This window comes from Nanorana parkeri, unplaced genomic scaffold (assembly GCF_000935625.1).
Source record: "Nanorana parkeri isolate BGI_ZX_2015 unplaced genomic scaffold, ASM93562v1 scaffold1232, whole genome shotgun sequence".
NCBI lineage: Eukaryota > Metazoa > Chordata > Amphibia > Anura > Dicroglossidae > Nanorana > Nanorana parkeri.
The window spans coordinates 371,222-391,502 of record NW_017307500.1 but is presented as its reverse complement, the minus strand read 5'-3'; the positions used below and the strand labels follow the sequence as shown (position 1 = coordinate 391,502).

At 44.8% G+C, this 20,281-nt stretch overlaps 2 protein-coding genes across 2 annotated transcripts; both read left to right on the top strand.

Moving 5' to 3' along the window:
- Positions 1 to 7,644: 7,644 nt before the first annotated feature.
- LOC108797136 (E3 ubiquitin-protein ligase TRIM11-like) lies at positions 7,645 to 10,032 on the top strand. The gene is made up of 2 exons (XM_018568709.1): positions 7,645 to 7,665; positions 8,479 to 10,032. Exons 1-2 carry the CDS (start codon positions 7,645 to 7,647, stop codon positions 10,030 to 10,032), a joined length of 1,575 nt encoding a protein of 524 aa, XP_018424211.1.
- Positions 10,033 to 18,371: 8,339 nt separating this feature from the next.
- Positions 18,372 to 19,811, top strand: LOC108797135 (E3 ubiquitin/ISG15 ligase TRIM25-like). The gene has a single exon (XM_018568708.1). The coding sequence runs from the start codon at positions 18,372 to 18,374 to the stop codon at positions 19,809 to 19,811; it is 1,440 nt and encodes a 479-aa protein (XP_018424210.1).
- Positions 19,812 to 20,281: the final 470 nt, after the last annotated feature.

Sequence of the window (20,281 nt, the reverse complement as noted above, 5' to 3'; positions counted from 1 at the left end):
TTTTAATTTTGTGTTTCAAACTTTATCATACCTGGGATGTCTACTGGACTCTTGTTTGGACAGATTTAGGTGAGTTATTCCTAAGATTTACTAAGAATTACAGGCCTACAATATAAACAACAAATTTCCATGCAAAAAATTGTACCGCTTTTGGTACAAAATTCCTGACATAATCATACCGCCAGGGAGGTTAATGGCACCTTTTCAGACTGGGCTGAGGTCATGAGTGGCGTGCCTCAGGGTTCGGTGCTGGGTCCCATGCTTTTTAACCTGTTTATTAATGATATCGGGGAGGGAGTGAATAGCCATGTCTCCGTGTTTGCTGATGATACACAAATTAGGAGGGTGATAGACTCGGGATTAGACATTATAACATTACAGGAGGACCTGGATAAAATAGGGGAATGGGCAACTGTATGGCAGATGAAGTTCAATGTCGATAAATGTAAGGTAATGCACCTTGGAGTTAAAAATAGGCAAATGGGCTATACACTTATGGGTGTGCCACTAGGGAAGTCGGAAAAAGAGAAGGATTTGGGGGTCATTATAGACCGCAGAATGAAGAATAGCTCGCAGTGCCAGGCTGCTGTAAACAAAGCAAGCAGAGTCCTGTCTTGCATTAAGCAGGGAATGTATTGCAGGGACAAGTCTATAATTTTGCCACTTTACAGATTACTGGTTCGGCCACATCTGGAGTATGCGGTCCAGTTTTGGTCAGAAAAGATGTCCTTGAGCTGGAAAAAGTCCAGAGGAGGGCAACCAAACTCATTAAGGGGTTCGAGGACCTGAGCTATGAAACAAGGCTGGTAAAACGAAATATGTTCTCTTTGGAGGTTAGGAGATTAAGGGGGGTACATGATTTTCTTGTATAAACTATTCAATGGTGACAGCAACATTATTAACAAACTGTTTACGGTCAGCTCCGTAACAAAGACCAGAGGGCACCACCAAAAATTGGTGGAAAAAAAATTCCAACACACGGTGCGCAAGGGGTTCTTCACAGTTAGAGCGGTTAGGGTCCGGAACTCGCTGCCGCAGGAAGTGATTTCAGCTAAGAGTGTGGAATCATTCAAGAAACTCTTGGACGAGTTCCTTGGAGACCATAACATACAGGGGTACAAGTACTGCTAAGAGCAAAATCACACATGGACTCATACACACTCACACACCTGCACAGTGTTGCGCTATAGGGAGGCTGAGGAGCCTCTCACTAGACATGTGCACTGGTAAAAAATCTGTTTAGTTTCGTTTCGTTTTGATTCGTATTTCGTGTTATTTCGTTTTTCGGGATTCGGGTGTGAAAGTCGATTCGGAATTCAGATTCGGACGAAATTAGTTAGTGGTAGTTCGTTCGCACGTTTTGTTTCGATTTCGTTTCTTATTCGGTTCGTACATTAGTTCGTTGTAGCAAAGTGACATTTGAGGGGAAAAATTTTTTTTTCTCCTTCTCTAATGTCACGTTGCTGCAACGAATGAAACGAACGTGCGAACGAACTGCCGCTAATTAATTTCGGAAACGGAAATTCGGATTCGTTTGCATTCGTTATATCTGTAATTCGGAATTTGGATACATCCGAATGTCTGAATTTCTGAAAATTCGTCCGATTTTTCATTTCGGAACGAAACAAATCGTACATGTCTACCTCTCACCTACAAAAGTGGAAGGCATGCAGTGACCCACTGAACACATGGTCGCGACCCATTTTTGGGTCAATAGTAGAAAGGCATCATGGCACACTCACAAACTAGCATGTAAAACAACTTGTCTCACCACTAAGGACAATGACAGAGGTTTGGATACACGTCTTCTGCAAAGGATGTGAAAGCCGCACAGCCGCGCCAAGGCACCTCTTATAGTGCGGTCCTAACTCTAAACTATGAGAGTCTCCATCTTGGAGCACATGGGGCAGAAGATATCAAATTGGGTGCAGGCTTGTCAGGAGGACGCCCCACCTCCTTAAAGGTACAGAAACACACAAGGGATCATTGTCATTGATGTCATTGTCCTTAGTGGTGAGACAAGTTGTTTTACATGCTGGTTTGTGAGTGTGCCATGATGCCTTTCTACTGTTCTACTGTTCAAAGCCCATTTCGTGTGCACCTTACTGTACAACTGGTAACAAATTGTTGAGTGCGTTTGTCGTTTGTTTTGCTTTACCATTTTTGGGTGAAGACCCACCAGTTGAGAACCAAGGCTGTAGACGAGGGGTGCGCACAATTTTTTGTGTTAAGATCTACTTTTCAAATGACGAGTTACATGAGATCTACCAATGAAAAAAAACCTCTCTCTCTCTCTCTCTCTCCTGGCTGTCTCTCCTCATTCTCTCTCCCCTGGCTGTCTTTCCTCTCTCTCCTGGCTGTCTCTCCCCGCTCTCTCTCCTGGCACACCTTGCTGTATTATGCAAACAGTGCAGTGCAACAGGCTGTGTAAACGAATATTCTTTGATGTAATACATAGCACTTCAACCACCAATATCCACCAGAAAGGTGTCAGGGAGCTCGGCTCAGCAGACTCAGGCTAATAGGTAATCATGTGTGCACAGCTAAATAAATAGACCAACATGGAATAAAGGGGCCGCCATTCCCCCCTTCCTGATCTACCAGCATCAGCTCTGAGAGCTACTGATAGATCACCATCTACATAATGGGCACCCCTGCTGTAGACCATATGTGCCCCTCAAAATCCTTGCTGGAAAACCCCTATAGATAGGTTTTTCACATCCTGTCCTGTTGCTAGGATACTCCAGGCGTTGGACACAAGTGCACTCCCTTGTTCCAATCCCTGTGCATGTGTAGTATTCTCGGGAGTGTTATCAGTTGTAAGTTGTGGAGAAGTTTACAGCCTGAAGAAGACTGTATTAGAGATACAGGGCTAATTTCAGTGCTGGCCGGGATGACCAGATGCTCTAAGCTTAATAAATCTACACTGCTGAGAAAGCTAAACAAATTCTCCTTACTGTACGGATAATGCTTGGTTTGTGTTATCTTTACAGAATTTCTATGTGCTTCAACAACCTTCTTAGTGGGGGCCCCTCGTAGCCCCAGGCCCCATAGCAATGGCGTGGGCTGCTATGGCTATTGTAACGTTGCTGCGAAGAAGCTTTTGGATAAACAGATAAGCAAAAATGTCATCAACAGTGACATTTAATTTTGACTAAATCACTCTCCTCAACCCCTAAATAGAAGAAGGCAGAGGGAGCCATGCTAGGATCAATAGAACTCCGGGGGGAAAAGTGCTACCCTCGCATTGCAAGGGTAAAGTGTTACCGTATATACTCGAGTATAAGCCGAGATTTTCAGCCCATTTTTGTGGGTGAAAAGTGCCCCCCTCGGCTTATACTCGAGTATATACGGTAATTTTTGTCTAGGTTCAAAAAACAAATCATACTCACCTGATCCTTTGAACCAGCTGGCTCTTACACCGTTCCCCTTCCACCTCGGCTCCCACTGTGCTGCAGCTGTCTAAAGGTGCCCATACACTGCACGATTCTCGTACGAGAATCGTGCAGTGTATGGGCACCTTTAGACAGCTGCAGCACAGTGGGAGCCGAGGTGGAAGGGGAACGGTGTAAGAGCCAGCTGGTTCAAAGGATCAGGTGAGTATGATTTGTTTTTTGAACCTAGACAAAAATTACCGTATATACTCGAGTATAAGCCGTCCCGAATATAAGCCGAGGTACCTAATTTTAGCCAAAAAAACTGGGAAAAAGTATTGACCCGAATATAAGCCGAGGGTGGGAAATGAGGCAGCTACTGGTAGATAGATACCATTAAAATACATTAATATTTATTTAAAAGAAAAATAACCTAGCTCTGTAAGTGGAAAAGGGGGTACAGGGCTACATATCATGTACTACGGATCATTTAACCCATTCATGTTAGCAGAGGATCATTGTAAATGTATTGTTGCAGGCACTCTATATGTACATGTACTATATACTACATATAGAGTGCACTGAACAATAGATTTACAATTATCCTCTGCTAATATGAATGGGTTAAATGATCCGTAGTACATGATATGTAGCCCTGTACCCCCTTTTCCACTTACAGAGCTAGGTTATTTTTCTTTTAAATAAATATTAATGTATTTTAATGGTATCTATCTACCAGTAGCTGCCTCAATTCCCACCCTCGGCTTATATTCGGGACGGCTTATACTCGAGTATATACGGTAATTTTTGTCTAGGTTCAAAAAACAAATCATACTCACCTGATCCTTTGAACCAGCTGGCTCTTACACCGTTCCCCTTCCACCTCGGCTCCCACTGTGCTGCAGCTGTCTAAAGGTGCCCATACACTGCACGATTCTCGTACGAGAATCGAGGGAAATCCGGCGATCGTACGAGAATCGTGCAGTGTGAATGAAGACGTCTGACTGTTTCTACTGTACGGTCGCACGTCTTTTGTCTAAGGAGCATGTTCGAAAACCAGCCAAAAATCTTACGACTTTCGGCTGGTTTAAGGCATGCTCGGGAGACAAATGCCGAACAGGGCGGTGTGCGCACGCGCACACTGCCCGTTCAGCATTCCGGTCATTGGAAGCCCGCTCCTCAGCGGGGCGGGCTTGCGATGATCGCAAGTACGATCTGCCTGTCCAAGATGGGCAGATTGTATGTTTTTTTAATTACTTTACAACCATCACAAGACTAAGGTCTTGCGATGGTTGTAAAGTGTATGGCCACCTTTAGGTCCCTGAGTCATCACATTCCATACACAGTGTATAGCAGGCGGGGACACTGAGGAACATACCATCTCTCCTGCAGAGGAGGGGGCCTTATTGTTATTTTTGATCCTAGACACAAATGAGCAGTTAACCCTTGGAGTGTGGGGGTAACCCCACCGCAAGGGACAACTTTCCTCCTCAGTTGTCCCTCATTCTGATCCGATGTATCCAATTCTAGAACTGTTTACTATTTATCTACCTGAAGCAGGGGTGTAACTGTAGATCATGGGGCCCCATAGCAAAATTTTGATGGGGCCCCTCGGTGACCTTCCTATTGTCAATTATATTAAAGTCAGGTAGCAGGACAGCTGTCGGCATTTTCACCTTTACAGCTAATGTCAGCTCTTCTTGATTGCAAATGGCACTTGAGGTACAGGGTTGGTATCAACAGCAACTTCTGCTATCCTTAATGGGCCCCCTTCCACCTCCAGGCCCCATAGCAGCTGCATGGGCTGCTATGGCTTTTGTTACACCACTGACCTGAAGTGTTCTACTATGCTAGTGTATGCTGTCTCTCCTCTATAAGACAACCTCTATTATGGATCCACAGCACACCAGCACACCTTGCGTTGGTTTAAGAAGTTTTACTTGGCATAAAATATCAAATACCAATGTGAACCAGCATGCAGTGAAATACTTAAGAATGTCAAGCACTTCAGACAATAGATTTGAATCAGCTATTCAGATGACTGTGTATTCATCAATGGATGTGCTGAGAACAATCCCCTTACAAAGGATAAATGTTAGAACGGAACCCTGTCTCAGTCCCAATGTACACAGGTACCTAACCAACTGGCCAGTGGTCTAATCTTCGGCTAGCCAACGGTGGGGTCCCAATGTAGTTGATGATGAACTCGGTGTTGGGTGTGATCAATAAACCTAGGCCAGAGGCCTCTCACCAACCCAGGGTGGAGATGCACATCAGGGTTGTCCCATACTGTCAGCAGGTGTCTTCCAGAAGAGAGTCGGTTCACTTGATAGAGAAGGAACAGCAGACTCTAGAGGCTGAAGAAGATCAGATCATCTTACGCGGCGTTTGCTCGTCATGGTCGAATCCCCGGCCACGATCACTGCTCAACGGTCTCGGATGTCCCTCTGGTCGGCTCACTCGATCACCCGGCAGGCTGTCACGATCTCCTTGTCCCTCTGCCTACTAGCAGGTCAGACAGGGACACAGGATGCAGTCTCAGCGGCCTTCTCACTCACAGCAGCCATGCCCGGGGAATGACCTCTAGATAGGCAGAGCCAGCTGTCACTCACGCAGCTGGGCGGATCCAGACGTCTAATTCGGGATCCGCTCCAGGTGCGGCGTCCTCAGTATACCGCGAGCTGTAGCTCGCAGTATACTGAGCTCAGCGTGACGGGAGGACGCTAGTTTGTGTCCTCCCGTTACCCCAAGGAGAACTATGGGGAAAAACACTGACCCCATAGTTTTCCTTTAACAGTCCATATCCTACTGGCAGCCAGACTTACCATAGTTAGGAAGTGGAAAAGCTTAACTTCCCCGTCTATAGGTGAAACTCTCTCCATAGTGAAGCTACATTATCATCACGAAAAACTTATAGCACACAGGGAAGGGTCTCTACCTAAATTCGATGAGAAATGGCTCCGCTGGTCCAGTCCAGGCACATTGACCACTGCCACGTGAGGAGCGGGTCTCTGATACTTATTATAGGAGTATAAGTGTATAATGCTGGGCCACATTGGATTGGATGTTTGTTTGTTTTGCAATGTATATTTCGGTTTGGCGCCATTTTGTAGACCAATGTTACATAAGATGCCAATGTCAACTATGCGATGACTGCTGTTTACTCTTTGTTGTTTTTTTATTTCTTTTTATTATTTATTTTCCTTTTCTTATTAATGTCCTTTTATCCTATTTTTTTTTTGCTTTGCCTGTGCCAAAGCTTGTGTTGACACAGAAATCTCAACAAAAACTAAATAAAAATCTATTGAATTAAAAAGAAGATATTTTGAGTGGACTGTCTCCTTAAAGTGCTCACTATGTGTGCTTATATCCCCAGAATATCACACCTGTTAGTTAAAGCATCTGAAGTAAATACTCCTTTCTATTACAATATAAGGTACGTGCTCGGCCTCGCCCTGTAATCAGAGGTTCAGTTTCTGCTTCCTCTTCCTCTTCGTGCTGAGATGACGTCTTCTAATAAGGGGGAAGGAGCTGGATGTACCGTCTCTCAGAGTCCTCATCCTGTAACGCTGACATGTGGACACAACTTCTGCTGGATGGATATTGATCGTGTGCTGGAGACAATTGTGACATTGTAACCAATTCTTCTGAAGTCATTTCTCGGGACCAGTACTGTGATCGGGGTGAGAGGTAATATATACACTGCAGATCTAGATTAGGGGGAAACCGGCCCTAGGCACAGTAATTGATGTATAATCCTTTATCTAAAACCGGCCCTAGGCACAGTAATCATTTTAGGCTCTTCTCTCTAATAATGGCATAAAAGTTTTTTTCTATTAGAACGCAGTCTCCTCTGTCACTTTAACTGATTTCTTCTGACCTTTGGTGTCTCTCCCTTAGATCTTAATAAACTGTCAGCTCCTAACACTTCTGTGTTGTCCCTTTACACCCAAATTACATTGAAGATGTCCGACCTTCTGTAATACTCCCTCTACCTAAACAGACAGCTGACCTCTCACCATTCTCTTTCTTCACTTATCTGAATCACAATCTGAAAATACTTTTTTAGCTGGAAAACGAGGGGGGGTTCTTAAATTTGTTATTGTTTTTATTTTGGTTCCACCCCTAGCCGCCATTAATGCCTAGGCAAGAGTGTTAGTTTTCCCTGCTCCTGCAGCCTCCTGTGATATCTACATCACCTATCCTAGAAGGCTGCAGGAGCAGGGACGTGGCCTGTGTCAGCAGAGCAGTGGTTCCCTGTATGGCAACGATGGATTCGCTGAGTGGGGAAGTATGTTCTTACAGTGGAACCCAACACCACAAAAGGAGATAAAAGAGAAGGAATGGGAAAGGGGGAGTGAAGCTCCTTTTTAATCCCTACAATTTTGTGAATCCCTCATGATAGCCCAATAGAGTGTAAGCTCTTCTACATTCTGTATCCTCCCTTATATTCTAATAGATTGTAAGCCCCTCCCCTTCTGTATCCTCCCTTATATCCTAATAGAGTGTAAGCTCTTCTACCTTCTGTATCCTCCCTTATACCCTAATAGATTGAAAGCTCCTCCCCCTTCTGTATCCTCCCTTATATCCTAATAGAGTGTAAGCCCCTCCCCTTCTGTATCCTCCCTTATATCCTAATAGATTGAAAGCTCCTATACTTCGTGTCTAAATCCCCTCTCAAGTCAGCCATTCACAAAACACTTCAGGCAGATGTATGTTTTGTAAATGAGCAAATGGAAAGGGGGATGGAGACACAATGCTGGTGGTGGTATCTAGTGGATGTCCAGCAGTGATATCTGCAGCATGATAGAAGTACAGTGGTAGCTGTAACACCAAGATAACACTATTTTACCCAGATTGAAGAAAGCCACACCCATAAAGTGTGCCATAAAGACCTTCCGAGAACTCTTTCATTCGATGACATTGTTGTGCCCGGATTTTTTTCCAAGATATATATAATTTTCTGCCTGATGCTCTTATGTATATTACAATATTCCTCCACATTACAACGCCAGTACTTACAGCATTCTTTGGGAGTGTCTGAGACTTTCACTGTCTTTTCTCTTTTCCTCTATCAGAGATGGCGTCTGCTGATCTGGGGAAGGAGCTGGAATGTTGTATCTGTCTGAACATTTATAGGGATCCTGTAATGCTGAAATGTGGACACAACTTCTGCCGGGAGTGTATTAATAGTGTGCTGGACACACAGGAGAGGTCTGGAGGTTATTCCTGTCCTCAATGCCGAGAGAAATTTCCTGAGCGTCCTGCACTGCACAGGAACATAACATTACGTAACATCCTGGAGGATCTCCAGTCTACTCAGCCAGGTCAGGAGATATCTGGGAAGGTCTGTACCTACTGTATTCACTTTCCAGTACCTGCTGTTAAATCCTGTCTGTTGTGTGAAGCGTATCTGTGTGATAATCATCTAGGAGCCCACAACAAGTCACCAGAACATGTCTTATGTGACCTCACCACTTCCCTGGAGAACAGGAAATGCTCCATTCATAAAAAGGCCCTGAAGTATTACTGTAGTGAAGACTCTGTCTGTGTCTGCGTGTATTGTCGGAGAAGGGAGCACAAAGGTCATAAGATGAAGTTATTGAAAGTGGCCTCTGAAATAAAAAAGATTGGGCTAAGAAAGGTTCTGCAGACACTGACAATAAAGAGAGAGGAGACCGAGACCAGAGTCCAGAGTCTTCAGGAACACAGGAGGAAAGTACAAGGAAAAGCAGCCGGTGAGACAGAGAAAGTCACTGCCCTGTTCCGAGACGTCAGGAGACAACTGGAGGACCTGCAGAAGAGAGTCCTGAGCGAGATCTCTAGTCAGGCAGAGCAGATCTCATCCTCCCTGTCTGATCTGATCCGACAGCTGGAGATAAAGAAGGACGAGCTGTCCAAGAAGATGGGTCACATTGAGGAGCTGTGTAACAAGAGTGATCCACTGACCGTCTTACAGGAATCAGACACAGGGGACTTGTGTGATCCCGAGGATGGAGATAATGAGAGAGAGAGACATGATAGACTCCTCCATGAAGGAGAAGATCTGGATGTGGCTGGGATGTCACACATGTTCAACACATTATCGGATATAATAAAAGGGACAAATGTATGCTTCTATGTACAGAAGGCCGCAGACATAACACTGGATGTAAACACGGCTCATAATAGTCTACAGATATCTGATGACAAGAAAACAGCTTCCTGGTCAAATATAAGTCAGAATCGCCCAGACACACCAGAGAGGTTTCAGTCTCATCCTCACGTGCTCAGCAGTCAGAGTTTTTCCTCAGGGCGACATTATTGGGATGTGGATGTCGGGGGATCAAATAGCTGGAGGCTTGGAATGTGTTACCCCAGTATGGAGAGGAAAGGACGTCAGTCAATGATTGGATGTAATAAGGAGTCCTGGGGAATTTTCAGGAATGAAAATGGGTACTCAGTGATGCATGACTGTAAAAGAATACTGTTACCTGACAATATCTCCAGTGATAGAGTCAGTATCTGTCTGGATTATGAGGCCGGGCAGATTTCCTTCTATTCTCTGTGTGATATATTGAGAAACCTCCACACCTTCAATGCCACCTTCACTGAGCCTCTTCATGTCGTGTTGGGTGTATGGAACGGTTCTGTAAAGCTATGCGGGGGGAAGCAGTAGTTAGATATTCACTCTCTGATTGCTGCCTCGTTGGTGTGGTTTCCAACAAAGCGCACTTTCCATGGGGATGACGGGTAACACATCCACCCATGGTTCTGGAAAAGTGGATAAGGACTTCTGGCATGAGAAAATAGAAATACACGTGGAAGGGAAGGCTACACAACTACATCATGTTAAACTCATTTATTTCAGGTATTTATATAGTGCCAACAATGTATGCAGCACTTCACATATTACTCAGACACATCAGTCCCCACCCTAGGGGGAACAAAAGGTCCCTATGTATGCTTAATATTAGGGACAATTTAGATAGAAGCTGTCGGGTCCAGTGGGCATGACACTACGAGTTATTGTAAATATGTTGTTATCAGTGTGATTGGGGGTAGTAGCCACTTGACTTAACCTTCCAGCAGAGGTGGCAAGACGAGGTAATCACAAGGGTTAATTCATTCAGTGATAGATGACAGAGGCTGTAAAGTGTAAATGAGGTTTATATAACACAATTAGCATCTTAGTGTTGGGTGGGGATTCCTTTTGGCCTGGGCCATTCTTTCACACCTCTCCTAGCCAGGGAGGCACCAAGAATTGAGCCTTCTAAGGGCCCTCTCACAAACAAAAGAAGCACAAACCCAGCCTCCTTATATTAAAACTCACATATAAAAGATTATCAGGGTTATTCACAAAAGGGTGAAGAGTTTGGAGAAGGCCGGAGAAGGGAACAATCTAGGACAACATAGCTGAGCTGGAAAGTGAACTGAATTGTAGAATTTTTCCAAATCAGCAATTTTGGTCTAAATTGTTCACTTCTCCTGCCTTCTCCAAACTCTTCACCCTTTTGTGAATAAACCCTTAAATATGGATCCAGGGATTCATATCTGGGGGTCCTAGTATATATATTCCAGGTGCCCTCGTTATTCCCAGTAGAATGACACCAGACAAGGCTGGGGTATCTTTAATCGTCTAAGGGAGAGATGAAAGTTGGTTCTGGAGGGTCTCAGCCTACCCATGTGAGATGTCTATGGAGAGAGGCAATTTTGCTGTGTATGAATCTAGAGATACCATAGATGTGTATGAATCTAGAGATATCCAGAAATATTAACCTTTTTGTCATATACGGGTTCTGTCCGATGAAAAACTCCTCTACCAGGTGTGAAATAGGTGGGGGCTTCAGGTCCTTATCTCTTAGCCACTCCTGCTTCCCCCACCCTGTTCATCCCAGAGGCTGGACTGCAACCTGAGCTGGGACGCACATATGTTGCATTGGTAACCAAAGTGTGCTTACTTGGGGCCAAAATCTAATTTTGTAGTAAGTGGCCATTTTCCTTGCCGGCAGCCCCCCAGGATAGAATAGAGTGCTTCTGTAAGTAGGATTTCTATCAGTTTTCTCCTTTTTTATTTTGGATCTGTTTGTATTGTGTAACTGTCTCGTATAACAACTAATTGTAAATACTGTATATGTACTGTGAATACTTTTCCTTCATAATAAATCATTAATTTATTAAGTTCCTGCCTTTGTCTGGTATAAGAACCATATATGTTCCTGAGGAGGTTCTTTTACTAATACTATACCTTAGACACGTTCGGCTAAATTTATGTTTTGGGGTCTTTGTAAGTTATTCTGGGTATTATATACTAAATTAGGAATTGAAGGTTTAACCAGGTTTGGTGGCGGCAATCTGTAGATTAGAGTGGGTGGTTTGTAAGTGGGACCTTTATTCATTATTCCCCAGTCTAGTGAAGACAAATACTGATTTTTCAACCCTCTTACCACTGCAATACATCACGTGGCCGCATGGAGTAGCGCCCGTCCGTGACAAATTGGTGGCATAGCGGTGGGATTTTTCTTACCGGATTTTAGTGTGCTGGATTTGCTAGTGTGTGAATTCCAGACACTAAAATAAATTGTGTTCTCAATTTCCAAAGGAATAACTCAGTGCATATAATATAGTTACACCTCAAACAGATCTCCCTTCCCCCCTTTTGTTTTCTTTTCTATCTTTTTTTTTGGCTGGTTTACAAATGGAATACCCAACACAGTCTAAAGGTGCCCTGGAACTGCTTTGTCGGGAGAAATGTATTCCTGTTCGGGGAAAAACAAAAGATGAACCGATTCAAGCGCTTGTGGGTTATGATACGAAACAGGCAGCACAGCATAGAGCATCGGATACAGCCGAAGGAGGACCTACCACAGAGGAGATTCCAGCAGATAAGGTCAGTGAGTCAGCACCCCCCTGGAGATACACTGGACTCTTATTTGTAAACTGTTCTAAAATATGTGGATCCCAACGTATGGCTGGAGCTAGTCAGGAAATATCATGAGGAAGAGGCTGCAGAATGCCAGGCCAAAAGAGAGCACCAACTAGCCCTAGCAAGGTTGGAGAGATCAACTGCCTCACCTGTGAGCGCTGACTCTAGAGACTGTTCTGCCCCCAGACCCCGTGTAGAGAATTTTCCTACTTTGAATAAAGATGGGGACCTGGATGTGTTTCTGCGCAGCTTTGAAAAGACTTGCAGGCAGTACGAGTTGCCAAAAGATCAGTGGGCCAAATATCTCACCCCTGGACTGAAAGGGCCAGCGTTACAGGCTTTTTCAGAACTGCCAGTGGACCGTGATCAGGACTATGAGACCATCAAGGCTGCACTGCAGCAGAGGTACAAGCACACACCTGAGGTGTACCGAAAGAAGTTTCAGGCTTTTCAAAAGAATGCCAGAGAGAGCTATGCATCAGTTGTGGGCTACCTGACCACAGCGTTCAGACAGTGGGCCGGAGATTACTACTATGGAAAGCCTGGAGGACCTGATGATTAAAGAACAGTTTGTGCAAATCTGCCCAGCGGATGTACAAGAATGGCTGCTAGATTGTAAGCCAAAAACGGCCCTTCAAGCGGACAAGTTAGCCGATTTCTACATGGCAAATAGAGCACCTGTGGACCGGAGCAGAGGATTTCCCAAAGGAGCATCTGGATGGAGGGGCCCGGCACCACGACCCTCCATCAGCAACCCTACCATACTCTCCTCTGTGCCTGCATCGTCAGGAAGAGGGGAGGCCGGAGCCACTTTCAGGCAGGTGTTTTGTTGGCAACAAAACAGGGCACATTAGTTCTACTTGCCCAGAGAAAAAATGCCCTAGAAGAAATGTCCTACACCATACAGACTTCCTAAATGTTACCAGTATGTGAAACAATCTTCATGGACTGCTTTTTAAGCCTAAATGAATTAATCTTCTAGCAAGTATCCACTCTGACACCAAACATAGAGATTATATAGGGGGTGATTTACTAACCTAAACACACGCACGCACCAGGTGCGTGTGATTTTTACACAGCAAAGTGTATTTATCAACCAAAAAGTCTCTTAAAGCGTATCTCCACTAATGCCATATATGGCAAAATCATGCACATGATGCATATATAATGCTGCTTCACAGTTTAGACAAAAATGGTTAGCTCATGCATTTACATTCCTGCATTCATCAACGCAAGCAACACAACGTAGAGCTAATTTACACAACATCACCTTGCAATTCATGCTTGGCTTTGCACAACACACCTGCTGGGTGTGTACACACTACAAAGGTGTTTAGATTCCACCCATAGATCATGCTGGGAGGGAACACACTACAGAGGTGTATACATGTTCGTGGTGTGTTTATAAGGTTAGTAAATCAACCCCTATGTAACAACAAACAGTAGCTGCCAAGTTGGATACAAATGCTACAATATTCTTTTCCTTTGTATCTATTGATCACTGTCTAAGCTGTGCGGCAAAAGAGGGGATTTAAAACACATATGAGCCCACTGGTTCCTTCATGACTTTATACTGACAGTTTATGCTCTTTGAATTTTTACATCAACCAAATGAGCATCTGTTGTCATACTATCGGAAAGCCCTGAGCCCACGGCTCTATTGGAATCCATCTCTGTGATTCACACGGTGCCTTCCGTGGTCACTACAAGCACCCACCCAGCCTGGGGTTACTCTGGTTAGGAGTGCAGCAAGACATCCTGTTTTTGATGTCTCTCATATATTAGTTTCACCTTTTAAGTTGCATTAGTGAAATAAATGAACTTTGCACAATATTCTAATTATTCGAGTTTCACCTGTATATGCTCAAACATTCAGCCAGGCAGAGTCCGGTTACACACCTATCTTGCTATTTAACCCCGTACAGGGATCATCTCCCAGATCGACACTTACATAGTGTGCATGTTTATCTTTACCGCTGGTCTATGTCAGGTCATTATTAATTATTGTATAAAAAATATATTTATATATAATTTTTATTTTCCTAATTTTGTTTTACACTTTATTTAATATTTTTTACACTTTGTAAAAAAAAAAAAAAAAATTGTCAGTTTATATGAAGCAATCACCATGACTGTTTGTTTGATAAATTAACTTTTTTTTTAAATGTTTTGGCTATTAGACAGCTAATAATAACCTTAGAGACTGATCCTGACTTTAGTCAGATTCAGATCTCACTAAAAGCTCTTTGATGGTGCCTAGACGATCAGAACTGATACATTTCACTCAAAGGATATACATTGTGTATCTTGTATCTTTTCAGTGAACTGTATCTAAACATCGGCCTCTCCAGCTGTCAAAACAAATAACAGAGAGGTGAGTCACTGCTACCTCTCTGCTATTTTCAGCTGTCAGATACGGGATCGCAAATTGCGGTCCTCTATTTGCATGTAACGGCTTCATTCTTTCATTAATGAAAGGAAGAAGCTTTTACAAAAAGTTCGACACACCTCGACCCTTCTCTTCTCTACTCTGCTACTGACTACCTCTATGACAAGATCTCACCCCTGTCCTGCCCTGACCTGGATACTTCTGTCTACAACAGCTCACTCTCATCCTCTCTAGACACCTGGCTTCCCTCACTACACACAGACTTAGACCACGTCCACTACAACCGTGGCAAACAAATGAAACCAGAAATCTCAAGAGACACAGCTGTGCTCTTGAACGACTGCGGCAAAAAACTCGCAAGACTTCACCCTGTACAAAGTGGCCCTCCTAAAATATAACTCCTCCCTCCGTGCTGCCAAACAGACGTATTTTGTCACTCTCATTAACACACTCTCATCCAGACCTCACCAACTCTTTTCTACTTTTAACTCTCTACTATGTCCTCCACCACCACCACCCACTAACTCACTCACTGCCCAGGACATTGCCGTTCATTTCAAAAACAAAATAGATACAATTCGGGATCAGATCAAAACTGTGCAGTCACCTTCCCCTATTCATGTACCAGACCCTCCCTCACACTTGTTACTTTCCTCTTTTGACCCGGTCACCACAGAGGAAGTTACAAAGCTTCTCTCTGACACCCACCTCACCACTTGCCCCCTGGACCCTGTTCCCTCACCGCTACTTCGAAACAAAACAATTTTCTGAGGAGCGCAACTACCTGTAATTCCCGTGGGTGACCCAATGTGCTAAACGCTGGAGGGGCACACATAGCTAGGGAAAATACATATCAATTAGGAATGCGGACACCATAATCTGGCTTGCCCTGTGAGATAGAACAAATGGTGACTTACAGTTGGGATGTGAGCCTCCGTGCCCTGATGTCTATCACAGGATGCTCTCCAGGGTCTGTCTGATCTGGTGTCCACTGCTGGCAGGTGGGGAGAGAGTGGCTGTCCGACCCGAGTGGGAAAACAAAGTGTCAGCCAATATCACAAGCTCAGCTGGCCATGCTGAGCTGCGGCGGCTGAGAAGGGAAAGCGGTAAACCGCGATCGGCTCTGTGACCCCGGACTTTATGCGTCTTAGCGCCGCTACTTCGGTCACCCTCATACTCTATCCTACACACTCTTACTCTCTACTGGAATCTTTCCCTCCCCCCTGAAGCATGCCCTGGTCACCGAATACCCAAAAACCCTCAATGGACCCTACTGACCTCAACAATCTCAGACCTATCTCCTTACTCCCATTCACCTCCAAACTCCTAGAACGCCTTATCTACAGCCGCCTGAGTCGCCACCTCGCTGATAACAACCTTCTCGACCCCTTACAATCTGGCTTTCGCCCCCTACACTCCACTGAAACCGCCCTCCTAAAACTCACTAATGACCTACTCACTGCTAAAAACAATGGCCACTATTCCTTACTCTGACCCCCCGCTACTCCTTACTCGGAACCCACTCTTGCTATTAGACCTTTCTGCTGCTTTTGACACTGTTGACCACCTGCTCCTCAAAAAAATCAAGTCACTTGGGCTACAAGACTCAGCTGTCTCGTGGTTCTCCTCCTACCTATCTAAGTGATAGTGATTCAGTGTCACCCACAAATCTACATCCTCCCCTCCTCTTCCTCTTTCAGTAGGGGTCCCCCAAGGCTCTGTCCTTGGAACGCTTCTCTTCTCTACCTACACCTCCTCTCTTTGTCAGTTGATAACCTCACATGGCTTCCAATATCATCTCTATGCCGATGACACTCAAATCTATCTTTCTACTCCACAACTCCGCCCCCGGCTATATCTCATACCTGGTCTCAAAGTGTCACCCTAACCGTCGGCTCCGCTCATCTCTAGACCTCCTGCTTTCCAGCTCCCTTGTCAACTCCTCCCATGCTCGCCTCCAGGACTTCTCTAGAGTCTCTCCCATCCTCTGGAACTCTTTACCCACACCTATCCGTCTGTCACCCACCTTGACTGCCTTTAGGCATTCTCTAAAGACTCATCTCTTCAGGGAAGCCTATCCCACCTCAACATAACCACTGAACCATCACATTCTCAAACAATTCATCCCCACACAGCTCCCTCCTCATGTATCACTTCCCCCTCCCTTTTAGATTGTAAGCCCTCAGGGGCAGGGCCCTCCTTACCATCCTGTCTTGATTTGTATTGCGATTGTAATGTCTTCCTTATATTGTAAAGCGCTGTGCAAACTGTTGGCGCTATATAAATCCTGTAGTATAATAATATTAGGATATAGGGGAGGATACAGAAGGTAGAAGAGCTTACAATCTATTAGGGTATAAGGGAGGATACAAAAGGTAGAAGAGCTTACACTCTATTAGGGTATAAGGGAGGATACAGAAGGTAGAAGAGCTTACAATCTATTAGGATATAAGGGAGGATACAGAAGGGGAGGAGCTTACACTCTATTAGGATATAAGGGAGGATACAGAAGGTAGAAGAGCTTACACTCTATTAGTATATAAGGGAGGATACAGAAGGGGAGGAGCTTACACTCTATTAGGGTATAAGGGAGGATACAGAAGGTAGAAGAGCTTACACTCTATTAGGATATAAGGGAGGATACAGAAGGTAGAAGAGCTTACACTCTATTAGGATATAAGGGAGGATACAGAAGGTAGAAGAGCTTACACTCTATTAGGATATAAGGGAGGATACAGAGGGTGGAAGAGCTAGGACAGGGGTCAGCAACCTTAAACACTCAAAGAGCCATTTTGACTTGTTTCTGACAGAAAAGAAAACACCGGGAGCCACAAAACCCTTTTGACATCTAAAATGAAGATAACACGGCATATATCGTTTTTTTTTACTTTTATGCTGTTTATATAGGTATATGTGGGCTTAGTAACTCACTGGACTCTGGGCTTAGTAACGCACTGGACTCTGGGCTTAGGAACGCACTGGACTCTGGGCTTGATAATGCACTCCCCCGCTCCTCATTCGGACTCACCTGCCAAGCCTCACAGCCGGCATCCCAGCCAGATGGTGTGCACTGCAGGGGGCGGGGCATGTGATGCACACTTCTCCTCTCCCGCCGCCTGTTACTAGGGGCGCGTCCGGCAGAGTCACAAGACCTTACTGGCAGTGCGGGGCCCTGCACTGCCGCATATTCCACCAGGGGGAGTCCCCAGGACACTGGGCCCCCCCACAGCCTCAGGCCCCAGGGGTAGTTCCGCCCCTGGACAAGGAGCTGCAGCAGAGGAATGAAAGAGCCACATGCGGCTCCGGAGCCGCAGGTTGCTGACCCCTGAGCTAGGGGATTATACCCTAATAGATTGTAAGCTTCCATACTTCATGTCTACACCCCCACTGAATTTGGCCAATCATAAAATGCTTCATGCGGAAAGGGGGGAGAAGACGGTAGCTGTACTATCTGGCAGAACAAAGATAACACTTTTTTTAAACAGGTTGAAGAAAACCACCCCCAAAAGTTGTCCTTGAAATGTGTAATCCAATGACATTATTGTGCCTGGATTTGGGTTCAGCCTTTATTATTTTGGGGGGGTGTTTGGCTGATATTCTTCTGTATATTACAATATTCCTCCACATTACAACGCCAGTACTTACAGCATTCTTTGGGAGCCTCTGAGACTTTCAATGTCTTTTCTCTTTTCTTCTATCAGAGATGGCGTCTGCTGATCTAAGGAAGGAGCTGGAATGTTCTATCTGCTTGAACATTTATAGGGATCCTGTAATGCTGAAATGTGGACACAACTTCTGCCGGGAGTGTATTAATAGTGTGCTGGACACACTGGAGAGGTCTGTAGGTTACTGCTGTCCTCAATGCCGAGAGGAATTTCCTGAGCGTCCTGCACTGCACAGCAACATAATACTACGTAACATATTGCAGAATTTCCTGTCTACTAAGCCAGGTCAGGAGATATCTGGGAAGGTCTGTACCTACTGTATTCACTTTCCAGTACCTGCTGTTAAATCCTGTCTGTTGTGTGAAGCGTATCTGTGTGATAATCATCTAGGAGCCCACAACAAGTCACCACAACATGTCTTATGTGACCTCACCACTTCCCTGGAGAACAGGAAATGCTCCGTCCATAAGGAACAACTGAAGTATTACTGCACTGAGGACGCGGCCTGTATCTGTGTGTCCTGCAGTTTGGTTGGAGAACATCGGGGACATCAGATGGAGACTCTGGAAGTGGCCTCTGAGATGAAGAAGAAGACATTGAGAAATGTTCTGCAGATACTGATGACCAAGACAGGGGAGACCGAGAAACGAGTCCAGAGTCTGCAGGAACACAGGAGGAAAGTACAAGGAAAAGCAGCCGGTGAGACAGAGAAAGTCACTGCCCTGTTCCGAGACGTCAGGAGACAACTGGAGGACCTGCAGAAGAGAGTCCTGAGCGAGATCTCTAGTCAGGCAGAGCAGATGTCATCTTCTCTGTCTGAGCTGATCCGACAGCTGGAGATAAAGAAGGACGAGCTGTCCAAGAAGATGGGTCACATTGAGGAGCTGTGTAACAAGAGTGATCCACTGACCGTCTTACAGGAATCAGACACAGGGGACTTGTGTGATCCCGAGGATGGAGATAATGAGAGAGAGAGACATGATAGACTCCTCCATGAAGGAGAAGATCTGGATGTGGCTGGGATGTCACACATGTTCAACACATTATCGGATATAATAAAAGGGACAAATGTATGCTTCTATGTACAGAAGGCCGCAGACATAACACTGGATGTAAACACGGCTCATAATAGTCTACAGATATCTGATGACAAGAAAACAGCTTCCTGGTCAAATATAAGTCAGAATCGCCCAGACACACCAGAGAGGTTTCAGTATAATTCTCATGTGCGCAGCAGTCAGAGATTTTCCTCAGGGCAACATTATTGGGAAGTGGATGTCGGGGGATCAGTCAGCTGGAGGGTTGGAATGTGTTACCCCAGTATGTATAGGAAAGGAAATAAAGCACGGATTGGAGATAATAAAAAGTCCTGGGGATTTTTCAGGAATAAAAATGTGTACTCAGTGATATATGACAGTAAGGGGATACTGTTACCTGATGATATCTCCAGTGATAGTCATGATCTGTCTGGATTATGAGGCCGGGCGGAATTCCTTCTATTCCCTGTGTGATACAGTGAGACACCTCCACACCTTCAATGCCACCTTCACTGAGCCCCTACATGCCGTGTTGGGTGTATGGAACGGTTCTGTAAAGCTATGCGGGGGGAAGCAGTAGTTAGATATTCACTCCCTGATTGCTGCCTCGTTATTGAGATTTCCAACAAAGCGCACTTTCCATGGGGATGACGGGTAGCACATCCTCACCTCTAAAATGTGCTGCATGAAAAACGCAGAGATGTCATTATTACCATGTGAGAAATGATTTGAGCATTAGAAATCTGCATAGAGACTGATGACATCACAAAGAAGAGGGATCTTACTGGTAACATATTCAGCCGATAGGATAAAGCAATGGATAACACATACAACATACCTATCTATTTCTGGTATTTACGTAGTGCTATCAATGCACTTTACATATTATTGAGGCACACCAGTCCCCGCCC